The sequence below is a fragment of the Brachypodium distachyon genome, chromosome 2 (assembly GCF_000005505.3).
Source record: "Brachypodium distachyon strain Bd21 chromosome 2, Brachypodium_distachyon_v3.0, whole genome shotgun sequence".
In the NCBI taxonomy this organism is placed as follows: domain Eukaryota; kingdom Viridiplantae; phylum Streptophyta; class Magnoliopsida; order Poales; family Poaceae; genus Brachypodium; species Brachypodium distachyon.
In genome coordinates, this window is record NC_016132.3 from 40,646,807 (window position 1) to 40,658,529 (window position 11,723).

General features: G+C 42.9%; 1 protein-coding gene across 1 annotated transcript; it reads left to right on the top strand.

Annotated features, from left to right (window-relative positions):
* Positions 1 to 1,303: 1,303 nt before the first annotated feature.
* LOC100821405 (DNA replication licensing factor MCM4) lies at positions 1,304 to 6,252 on the top strand. The gene is made up of 18 exons (XM_003569122.4): positions 1,304 to 1,462; positions 1,563 to 2,276; positions 2,364 to 2,492; positions 2,911 to 2,992; positions 3,088 to 3,220; positions 3,320 to 3,391; positions 3,514 to 3,636; positions 3,716 to 3,829; positions 3,920 to 4,132; positions 4,216 to 4,314; positions 4,405 to 4,565; positions 4,648 to 4,744; positions 4,844 to 5,005; positions 5,082 to 5,162; positions 5,273 to 5,351; positions 5,510 to 5,646; positions 5,743 to 5,793; positions 5,875 to 6,252. Exons 1-18 carry the CDS (start codon positions 1,417 to 1,419, stop codon positions 5,947 to 5,949), a joined length of 2,568 nt encoding a protein of 855 aa, XP_003569170.1. The 5' UTR covers positions 1,304 to 1,416; the 3' UTR covers positions 5,950 to 6,252.
* The last annotated feature ends 5,471 nt before the right edge of the window (positions 6,253 to 11,723 follow it).

Below are 11,723 nucleotides of genomic sequence, written 5' to 3' on the forward strand. Positions count from 1 at the left end.
ACAAGAGATTGTTCAAATATGCCAGAACGGCGCTGTTTTTACGGGTGGGAAAACAGTGAAAAAGTCTCTACACAAGATAATAATAAAATGCACGAAAATAAAAACTAAGTTCACATTGTCAAAGATTCCAGAAGGGGTTTGACTAAGACAAAGTCGCCAATTCCTAAGCCGATGATCCTGACGACAACTATTCGAATCTCAAAGTCGATCGGAGAGCTCATGGAGTCGACTGAGAAATTCTTATTTCTCATGCGACAGAGCCCTAGACCATGGGCGACAACTGTTCGAATCTCAAAGTCGATCGGAGAGCTCATGGAGTCAACCGAGAAATTCTTATTTCTCATGCGACGGAGCCCTGGCAAAAACATCCAGAAAAAAGACACAAACTATTTAGTGCTCTACAATTCACTATTCGGACAATCTAAATTGTCCGTGTTTGGAGCAAACCAACCAAACTAACTGATCCCGTTACAACATGAATATTAACTGCAGCGAAGCTACTCTCGGCAGTTGGTGGCAAATAACGGGTGAGGTTTTCGGTCGATTCATTTTGTCTTAATTCGGAATTATTTATGTACCAGACACTTGGTTTCCTTTAATGACTGTTTGTCAAAAAAATAATATAAATATTAAAGGAGCAAAAAATGAGCATAATTAGTTCGATACTCTTCGGTCCAGATTTGGCTTTTCATTTTTGCTTTCTAGAAACATCTAATTTTATAGACTCAATATACATAACATGAATGGTTGAACAAAATTGAAACAACAACAAAGATAGCCGATAAAACTTAAAGTTATATTGAAGTTCTTTGAAGTCAAAATTGCTTAATCTGCCTACTCAATATCTCCACTGGTGAAATTATAAAAGACCAAACCTGTGCAATCAAAACTAACCGCATAGGTTTTTGAATAACCGCATGAGTGGCTTATCCAAACCTAAAATCGTCGAAGACATTATAGCCGGAGACACTACTGATAATATAGGTTGTGGAACATTTGTCGTCGAACCAACAAAGAAGTAGGAAAAATGAAGTAAATAACCAAACCAAATGTGAGGTTTTTCAGTTTTGCTCACCCTAAAGTTTCACGCCTATCGGGTGGTCCTAAAAAAAAAGGTTTCACGCCTATCGGCGCCAGCAAAGAAGACAGGCCGAGTTTTTAGACGAGGATGTGGGTCAGCAGTTACAGGCCCACTCGGCGTGCTATGTCTTCCAGTGAGAATTCGTATCACGGGCCCAGCCCATATACTGGCACCCCGTGAATTGGCGGGAAGCACGCCCCTCCTTCCCGCCATTGCGCTCTTCCCGCCGCCGCCTCCCGCCATTTTACCCAGTTCCCCTGACCCCTGCCTCTCATCTCTCCCCACCCCTTCCCTGGACTCTCTCTCTCTCGTCTTTCCCTCTCCGTGCGTGAGCTATGGCGACCAATCGCGGCGGCGGCAACAGCAGCCCTCCCAACAACTGTAAGATCCAATCGCCAGCTTTTCTCAGGATCGCGTTATTTCCTTGCTAAAATTACAATCTGTTTTGGGGAAAATCTCATCGTTTTCGTTGACTCTGCAGCCGTGTCGTCGCCCGATGTCCGGCCATCGAGCCCGCTCCCAGCCACCAACTCATCCCCTCCCCAGTCCACGCGGCGCGCCGTCGGGCGCCGCCGCCGGGGCTCTGCCAGCCCGTACCCTTCATCCCCCTCTCTCGGGGGGTTCGAGACGCCGCCGCCACCCGGCCGCTCCACGCCGTCCGGCGCTGGGCCCACCCGGCAGCGCCAGAACTGGACCGGACGGTTCCCGCCAACGCCGTCCACTCCAATGTCCACGGACGACGTCCCGATGTCCTCCGAAGCCGGGGATGAGGACACCCCGGAGACCGACGGCGGTGGCGCCGGCGTCGACGCCACCCCGGTCTTCGTCTGGGGTACTAACATCAGCGTGCAGGACGTTAACGCCGCCATCCTGCGGTTTCTGCGCCACTTCCGGGACCCCCGCGACGCCGGCCGCGTCGACCCGGTCATGGATGAGGGCAAGTACATGCGCGCCATCCACCGCATCCTCGAGCTCGAAGGTGGGGAGTCGCTTGACGTGGACGCACACGACGTGTTCGACCACGACCCTGACCTATACGGCAAGATGGTCCGGTACCCGCTCGAGGTGCTTGCTATCTTTGACATCGTGCTCATGGATCTCGTGGCGCGGATTGAGCCACTGTTCGAGAAGCATATTCAGACTAGAATCTACAACCTCAAGTCGTCGATTTGCTTGAGGAATCTTAACCCATCAGGTTATTACTTGTGCCAAGACAGTTGATGTTCCGACGTTCTGTTGTTACACATGGTTTGATCGGCCGTGTTATTTGCGTTTGCTGTAGATATTGAGAAGATGGTGTCGATCAAGGGTATGATAATTCGGTGCAGCTCAGTCATACCGGAGCTGAAGGAAGCTGTGTTCCGCTGTCTTGTTTGTGGCTTCTACTCAGAGCCTGTCATGGTTGATAGAGGTATATAACACTATTATTATGAATATTGGTTTCAGCCTGTCCTGAACTGCTGATATGTGGTAAAGTTTTTAGTAAATTTGTTTATTGCTCGTTAGGTGAAAACAAGCTCTGCCGCTGGGGCTCTGCCAGCCCATAGCTGTCATGTTTTCTCCAATATTTGAAATCATACTTAAATATAACTGTCAGCTTTTCCTCTTGACTGGAAATACTCAATGAAATAGAAGTATAGTACCTCATTCATTTCTTTCCCATGCCGCTGTAGCAGCATCTTCTGTAAACTGTATAGGGTACGGATACTTAAGTATCCTCATTTGATGCGAAAATCAAAATTGCTGGAGGTCCAGTCCATCTATTAATCTTCTTTTGAGAGCTCTCTTCCTTTGTCATGAAACTAATGTTCACTGCGCTACTTTTTTAGGGAGAGTAACTGAGCCGCAAAGATGTCAGAAAGAGCAATGTAAAGCAACAAATTCTATGACGCTAGTGCATAATCGTTGCAGGTAGATATATTCTCCTTCCAGTCCCTCTATCTTGACAGCTTGCCTAACTTATTCATAGTCCTGATTATTTGATGGCATGTATTGTTCATAACTAGATTTTCAGACAAGCAGATCATAAAGTTGCAGGAAACACCAGATGAGATACCAGAAGGTGGTACTCCTCATACAGTTAGTGTATTGATGCATGATAAGCTTGTTGATGCTGGAAAGCCTGGAGACAGGGTTGAGGTTAGGACTATAACTAGTGTGGTGATTAGTACTGGAAAAATATCTTAGCCTGCGCATTCTGTTGCAAATTGTTAACTTTCTCCTTTGCGTTTTTGATAGATCACTGGGATATACAGGGCCATGAGTATCAGAATTGGACCAAGTCAAAGGACAGTGAAGTCAATATTTAAGGTAGAGGATATATGATAGACCATTATCCTATTTGTTATATACTCCGTATGATTTTGATTATCTTCAGAAAATGCTTTAAATGTTGTGCTGAATTATTTTTGGCGATTTCTTTCCTCAATCAGACATATATTGATTGCCTTCACATAAAGAAGACAGACAAGTCTAGGCTTCATATTGAAGATGGTATGGATACTGATAGCACCAATGCTAGCAAGACTTCTGAAGATGACTTTGTCAGAGATAAGGTTTATTTCAATGTCCTTGTATCGGTTGGGTGGGACTTTGTGAAAATCTTATCAATAACCTCTTATTTTCTAATTGCAGATTGAGAAATTAAAAGAGCTTTCAAAGTTGCCTGACATCTATGACAGATTGACTAGATCACTGGCTCCAAACATATGGGAACTGGACGATGTTAAGAGAGGACTCCTTTGCCAAGTATGTTCACATAATATTTAGCTTACATCAAAAATTTATGTCATAAGCTAATATCTGAACGTTATATACTGCCAAATGTTGTGTGCCCAGCTTTTTGGTGGGAATGCTTTGAGGCTTCCATCTGGAGCAAATTTCAGAGGTGACATCAACATTTTGCTTGTTGGTGATCCTGGGACGAGTAAATCCCAGCTTCTCCAGTACATGCATAAACTTTCTCCTCGTGGTATTTACACGAGTGGAAGAGGCAGTTCGGCAGTTGGTCTTACTGCTTATGTTGCGAAGGATCCTGAAACTGGTGAAACTGTAAGTTTACCATGGTTCCTTTCAATTTCACAATAATCCTTTTGTACGTGCATCTTCTATAACCATGGCATGGTGCGTCTTAGGTTCTCGAGAGTGGTGCACTTGTTTTGAGTGACAAAGGTGTTTGCTGTATCGATGAGTTTGATAAGATGTCTGATAATGCCCGAAGCATGCTTCATGAGGTCTTTCTTCTCACTGAAATGTTCCTTTCCAATCCACATATGGAAATACGATTACCCATGTAGTCCTCAAATATCTTTATGAATATGCAGGTGATGGAGCAGCAGACTGTATCCATTGCAAAGGCTGGAATAATTGCGTCTTTAAATGCTAGAACATCTGTTCTAGCATGTGCAAATCCGTCTGAATCACGTTATAATCCAAGGCTTTCTGTCATAGACAATATCCACCTTCCTCCAACACTGCTGTCAAGGTAAGTTCATGGCTTTATGCAATGTAAAGTGGACTAATAATTTATAATCGTCGTTACTCCAGTCACATTTTTCATTATGCAGATTTGACCTGATTTATCTTATCTTGGACAAGGCAGACGAGCAAACTGATAGACGCTTGGCTAAGCATATTGTTTCATTGCATTTTGAGAATCCAGATGTAAAATAACTCTTCAGATTTATATACCTGAAGCACTTATAATTGTAACACTGTTCTTGGACCATTTGCTTATTAGTTGGCATTCATGCCTTTATGCAGGTAGAGGAGCACCAGGTCTTGGATTTGCCCACGTTAGTTGCATACATAAGCTACGCAAGGAAGTATATTGAGCCACAGTTATCTGATGAAGCAGCAGAAGAATTGACCCGTGGCTATGTTGAGATGAGGAAAAGAGGGAACAGCCCTGGGAGCCGAAAGAAGGTAGAGTAGTTGTATTACCGTGCTCATATGTTTTTAATGATAATATATCATTGATGATTTTCTATTTGGTGGGCAGGTAATCACTGCAACAGCTAGGCAAATTGAGAGCTTGATTCGTCTCAGTGAAGCACTGGCTCGAATGCGGTTCTCAGAAGTGGTAATGATAACTTTTTCTGATTCTTGTATAATGATTGTTATTTATCTTTGTAGCATTCTCATTGTATTATTTAGTTCTCGAATAATGAAAATGCTCTTGGGGATCTACAGGTAGGAGTGCGAGATGTTACAGAGGCCTTTAGGCTTCTTGAAGTCGCGATGCAGCAATCTGCTACTGATCATGCAACAGGTCAGTTAAACCTGCTTTACCCCCATTGGTCATGCTGATGCATATTTTATTTTATTTTATTTTTTCGAAAAGGGGGTTTAACCCCTGGCCTCTGCATGCATATTTATTCTTGTGCGAATAACTTATATTGTTGATATTATTTTCGTCAACTATAATAGGGACGATTGATATGGATCTAATCATGACGGGAATATCTGCAAGTGAAAGGCAGAGGCGTGACAATCTTGTTGCAGCTATCCGAAACCTTGTCATGGAGAAAATGCAGCTTGGAGGGCCCTCAATGCGTATGATTGAGGTAAAGACCCGTTACCTTTTCGTACCTGTTTTGTTCCCTGTTGCCATCATATTTGCCCCAGGACTGATCCAAGTGTTCTTCCTGATCATTGTGCAGTTGCTGGAAGAATTAAGGCAACAGAGCTCCATGGAAGTTCATCTGCACGATGTAAGTTGCAATTCAAGTTTCTGAACTACTTTCCTTGGTTTGGTTACCCGAAATATGTGCTAAAGCAGAAAATTCTTGCAGGTTCGTGGTGCTCTTGGCACTCTGATGAGTGAGGGAACCGTAGTTATGCATGGAGATAGTTTCAAGAGGACCTGATATGTTATCATGTAGGATCCATGGCATCAAGCGGTGGATATCACCAGTTCGATCAACCATGTCCTTGAGCTGATCTTTCTACCTCTGCAAGAATGGTGAAGATCTGATATACTGGAGTGCTAACCTGTTTGGTCATTTGATGGCCCTGATTGGGTAACTTCCTAGATAGAGGTGTATCATGTGCTGTAGAATTCTTAAACGTGCCTCTTGCTATTGTTATTTCTACGTCAACACCATTTTAATCCGAGGGACAGTTTTGTTAATCTGGCTAACAGCTGCAGTAACCATGACGCATCAATCTTTTTTCTTGGTTGTGCGCTAACGGCTCACGTGCATGCATCCGGCTCGAGTCCCCAGGAATAGAAAAGGCGATCATGTTTTGATTTGCTGTTGTAAACTTGGAGTGGTTGGCTCGTGGAAGTTGGAGCATTTGTACTTTAGATGGGTGAGCTGTTGTTTCAGGTAGGCTAGATCAAGGGTGGCATCATTAAATCCATCCTGAAGCTAGACTGATGTGTGATACTACCCGCTAAATCCATCCTGATGTTTGCATGATCTTAGAGGCTGAGGTGACAAACTTTCGCCACTTTTAAGTTAGGTCTATGCCTAGGTCTGTTAGAAAACGGGTTGAGTGAAATCGTTTTCTCCCGCCCGCAGACTATCCATGCCACGACAACGGATAAACACACCACCGCTGGCGCTCATCCTTGAACCACGGACAGACGTCGGCCAATGGCCATGACCGTACAAGAAAAGTTGTACCAATGAACATACGGAGTACAAGTTACTATATTTGAACAATCAAAGTGCCCTGTTAAAAAAAAACGCACGATGTTTAAGGCTTTTTCGGAAAGTGGGAATCCATATTTCTGCAAAAACAAATTCTTGTCTTCACAAGAAAGATGTGCGAGTGTGTGCGCCCCCTAATTATGCGATAGAATTAACAGATAAAGATCTATTCCGACTGAGCAATTTGCGTCCATGGTTTGAATCCTGACGGCCGGGTCTACTCTTGCATTCATAACTTCACCGTCCCACCAAGATGCGGTTGTCCTCCAATAATTTATCGGCATCAATCAGTTTTCTAGAAAAAGATGAGAAAAAGAACGGGGACGATATATTTACTTTCCAAAGGCAATCAAGTTTTCTTAGTGTCAACTTTAATCAATGCGATGGCTACAAGCTTCGGTTTCTAGAAGCAACGCAGACGACAACATTAGCTGCCTACAAGCATTAGCAAGAGTAGTTAGAAAAAGGTGAGAACCTTTCTTAGTATCAACTTTCTCAGCACATGCATTTGTCTGTCGTCCGTTGATGCGCCTAGCTGAAGGGACAAGACACACGGTGGTTAGTTAGCAAAAAAGGCTAATGTACCCTATTGATGTTTACACGTGTAATTTCACACGTACTCAAATCGAAACATTACACAGGCAATCTGTTTTCGTCTTCTAGCGTGTTCAGGTAATTAAGACCAAACTATCCGAACAATATGGCAATATACATTCAGAAAAAAACATGTGTTAAGGTTTATTTATTGCCCATGTTATTATTGGATAAACGGTTTTGCTATTTCTTAGTCGATCATAACAACTTTTTGATTCAATCATTGAGATTCGTCTATGATTAATGTAGGTCTGATGTATAAGAAAATCTTCATTGGATGGCTACAATTGTCGACTGAGAAATAACTATTTCTTAGGCGACTGAGAAATAGACACTCCCTTGGATAAAACATGTACTACACGAGGTGATGATCATGATGCTCATGGTCACGTACATATGACTTGCTAGATCTACCGCGCTTGTCAATTTTAACGATACAATATGGAGCCATGGGATATTTGTTTAGTGGAAAATATGAATTTAAATTGTTCTGATTGCGCGCTGCTTGAGCGAAAAGTTCGATCCTTCTTATTGGGCTTATGTAAGACTTTTTTTCTTGAGGCCTAGATGATAAATCAAAAGATTTTCCCAGTATTGATGATTGGATCGAACAGTGTGTCCATCTTGTGACCTTGATGATCATAACCAACTATTTTCGAGTTTCAGTGGTTGGATAGAAATGTGAGGGGTCGTTTCTGTGTTTGCCCAACCGGAGACAATCCATTAAACGGGGTTCAAATTTTCCTTTGGACGAAATGACAAGAAACCATTTCTAATAGCCTATCACACTGCGTCAACCACTAGACAAGCCACCAAGAATTCCTAATAACCATTACTAATAGCCCATCACACATGCGCGGGCTTCGACGCTGCGTTTTTATCGTAGGAGGAGGTATCACCGGACGGCGCGCGGATAGCAAGTAACGGTTGTGTCGTCCCTGCTCATCTTGAGAAATCACAAACTGCTCGGGACTCCCCCCCTCTACTAACAAAATGATAGAGTAAAATGCACCGTAGGTCCTATAACTATTGGAGGTGTGTCAAGTGAGACCTGATTCTTTAAAAGTGCATATGTGGACCCTAATTCTTTTTAAGTTGCTCATCCACGGTCCTAAATGAGGCCGAGCCGTAGCTGACCGACCAGGTGGCAAGTTGACCACTACCACATCAGCCAAGGGTCGATGGGCGGAAGTTTTCCCGCCGATTCTCGGTGGTCTGTGAATTTGCAGAAACCCCCCTTATTAACGATGGAGACTGCAGTTGGCAAATTCCTCCCGTTGCTCATGTCGCCGCCCCCAGCTTCTCCTGCCGGCCCCCGCCATGTCTGGGTCGATGTCGACCACAAGTTCCTATGCTGCGGCTTGGAAGAGAGGCAAGAAGGGCTCCTCACCACCACCGCAGCCCCCATAGCCGACCACACAAGCTCACCTGACGCTCCTGTCGTTGCCGTTGCTGATGTACCACTGCTGCCAAATCAGGCATGTCCTCGTCTTGTGTGTCAATCAAAGATGAACCTAGACAGAGTGTTCTACAAGTGCCCAAATCACTGGGTAATTTTGCTGATTTCTCATTGATTTACAATGTCCAGCAACCCGATAGTTAGCCAGCATGGCAGTCAACTTGTCACCTGGCCGGTCAGCAGTGGCTTGGCCTAATTTAGGACCACGGATGAACAACTTAAAAAAAATTAGGATCCAAATATGCACTTTTAAAGAATTAGAACTCACTTGACACACCTTCAATAGTTATAGGACCTGTGGTGCATTTTACTCAAAATTATATTTTAGTGAAAACTTAGTGATTTTTATGATGAAAAATAGAAAAATACTAGCATTGTACTTAATTCTCCCCCTCCAATCTTAAACTTCTACTATTTGCCCCCTCCAATCTTAAATCATGGCCAGGTTGATATATAGATTTTTGTCGTCGCCACGTCCACGTTTCGTGTCTGTAGCAGCTGCAACTCTGGACGAGAGGACAGACCACCATTGGTTAGAAGATTTAGCTTAGAAAGTCACTGGAAAAAAAGAAAGGGGTTCATTAGCTCGCTATTTAGTATGAGTTGGTGAAATGAGAGAATCTATAAAAATTATTCTATAAGCTGTAGAGAAAATTCTTGGAGGTCACTATATGATTTGAAAATAAACTCTTCTTTTCTTAAACACAGTCCGAGTCAGTTAGTGACTGACAAGGCCTCCAAATTTAAAGATAAATAAGGGGAAGGGGGTCCTAGCGCGGCCAAAAAATGGGCAAGAGAAGAGCAGCCTTCTTCTCTTCCTATTTTGCAAGCGTTCTTTTGATGGTGTAGCTTGGATATCCTCATCAGCACGATCTTAAGTTGGTATCCTTTCATTTCACACCACTGGCCTTCTCCTTCTTGCGGCAAATAGTGAGTAGTGAATTGAAATAGCCGACAAGAAATGGAAGCGCAGGGTTGTGCACTTGATATGTAAGTAATTAATAACCCTTTAGTAACGAGGTAGTACTAGATTCCAAATGAATTACTTATTACTATCCAGTACTAACACTTTCCTAAGGATTAATACCAAATGAACTTTGACGAATTGATTGATAACGCAAAAGTTACCCAAGCGCAATTATGTGAAGTTGAGCTTAGCATAGTCCCGTGATTGCAAATACAGTAGTAGTATATATAATATATATAAAACGTTAACTAGTTTTACTGCAAAATGACCACGATTATGATATAGCAGTATGATACTGCTATATTAGTGCCAAATATAGTGCCAAATATAGCGTTATAGTAGTATAATTTCCGGGCAATACCAATTATTAGTGCCTGTCATGTACATATACTTCTCCAGTTGATCATTTTTGTAAAATTAGTGGCTCCCCTCAGCTGCCTGTCTCTGTTAATAAAGATTTCTCGAAGTCCAAATATGGATGTGACAAAACTGACAGTGTGTACAAGAATCATATTTGAAAATTAGCTGTAGCTAGCTACATATCTAGGCAAAGTCGCTACCGTGACTCCTGGTAGCGTTGAGCGTACATTGTTGTGCCATTAAATACACAAGGTATTGTCTATTCATAAGAATAAGATGCCCAGCTTTTTAAAAAGAATCTTAGTCATTTTTTTCTGAGTTTAATTCTAGGCGATCGTGGTTTTCAGAATTGCAAGCAACAAAAAAGTAGCAAAAGCTTTTAGACTTAGCCGATGTGCAATTTTACGTGGTGACTAACATTTTCATTTCAGTCCGGACAAATTTAGCAAAAACAAATACATGAAGTAACCACAAAATGACATTGCTGCTTTTGTTGGAATGAATCCAAACTTAGAAAAGAGATTGCAGAAGAACCATCGAAAGTATAAGATGGTCTCGTAATATATATGTCACATTTGTGAACCGTACGTATAGAGTATTGTATGCTTTATGGGCTTGCATTTTGATGCTCCACGCCTCCAAACAAAACGTCACCTATCTGTGAAGAGAGTACGCTCTCGATCAGTAGTTAAACCGGTTAAACTAGCATATCTCCAAAACTATACTTAACTAGCTACAAGTACTGTACAAAAACTATGGTATACACATATTGGCCAGACGTACGTACGAAGGGTTGCTGTTACGTATACCTGTAAATTTCGTGACAAGCACCTGTGAACTGACCAGGCATTTTAACCGTACACATGAGTGACAGAGCTATGTTCCGGTCACGGTCCACCATGCATATAGCCGTTGAATTATATGCTTGTGTGATCGATGTCCAACATTTATGGAGTGCGACAATCAGGTGCTATATATTGCGATCGACAAGGCATTTCTATCCATGCATGTCGATCGCTTTATGGTTTGTGAGAAATGTACCGACGCCTGTAGTGAGTAATCTCAAGTGTCGTGTCTAGGTGAATAGGTGCTAATTACGTCAAGAACGAATACAGTACTAACTCACTAAGGCAGGAGATACAACGCTCGAGCTGCGAGCAGAGCAACAAAAGAAAAGAAAACAAGAAAACGAGAAAGCAAAGAAAACTGGAGAAACACCCGAACACAGTTAGCGCCCCATCTAAAGCCTACTCTCGCAGCACTAACGTCCGTCCCCCGGCCGACGCGCCATGGTACAGAAGTGAACTGAATCAGCAACCCGCTGGACCAAGCAGTTGTTTGGCAACTCAGTATCCTGGAAGATTCTGCATGCACGCCATTAGAAAAGCAGAACCTGTTAAGAATTTGATCGATCGAGATCTGTCATGACACACCTGTTATTGGATTCTCGGCCGTGAATTTCGTTAACTCATCTTGAACAAATGACGAGTACTGTACTGTTCCAGGGAAGAGCTAGCTAAATATCTTCGCAAAAAACTGAAAAAGCATGCATGCACGCCAACTCCCATGAGAACGACATGCTAATAGCCGGGCCGTTAGACACAC

What these genes read in the sequence shown, in the direction of transcription:
- LOC100821405 (XM_003569122.4), top strand. Translation starts at nt 1,417, where the DNA reads ATGGCGACCAATCGCGGCGGCGGCAACAGCAGCCCTCCCAACAACT. An exon ending in AGCCTGGAGACAGGGTTGAG is followed by an intron (nt 3,221 to 3,319) that starts GTTAGGACTATA and finishes CGTTTTTGATAG; the next exon opens with ATCACTGGGATATACAGGGC. An exon ending in TGCTACTGATCATGCAACAG is followed by an intron (nt 5,352 to 5,509) that starts GTCAGTTAAACC and finishes CAACTATAATAG; the next exon opens with GGACGATTGATATGGATCTA.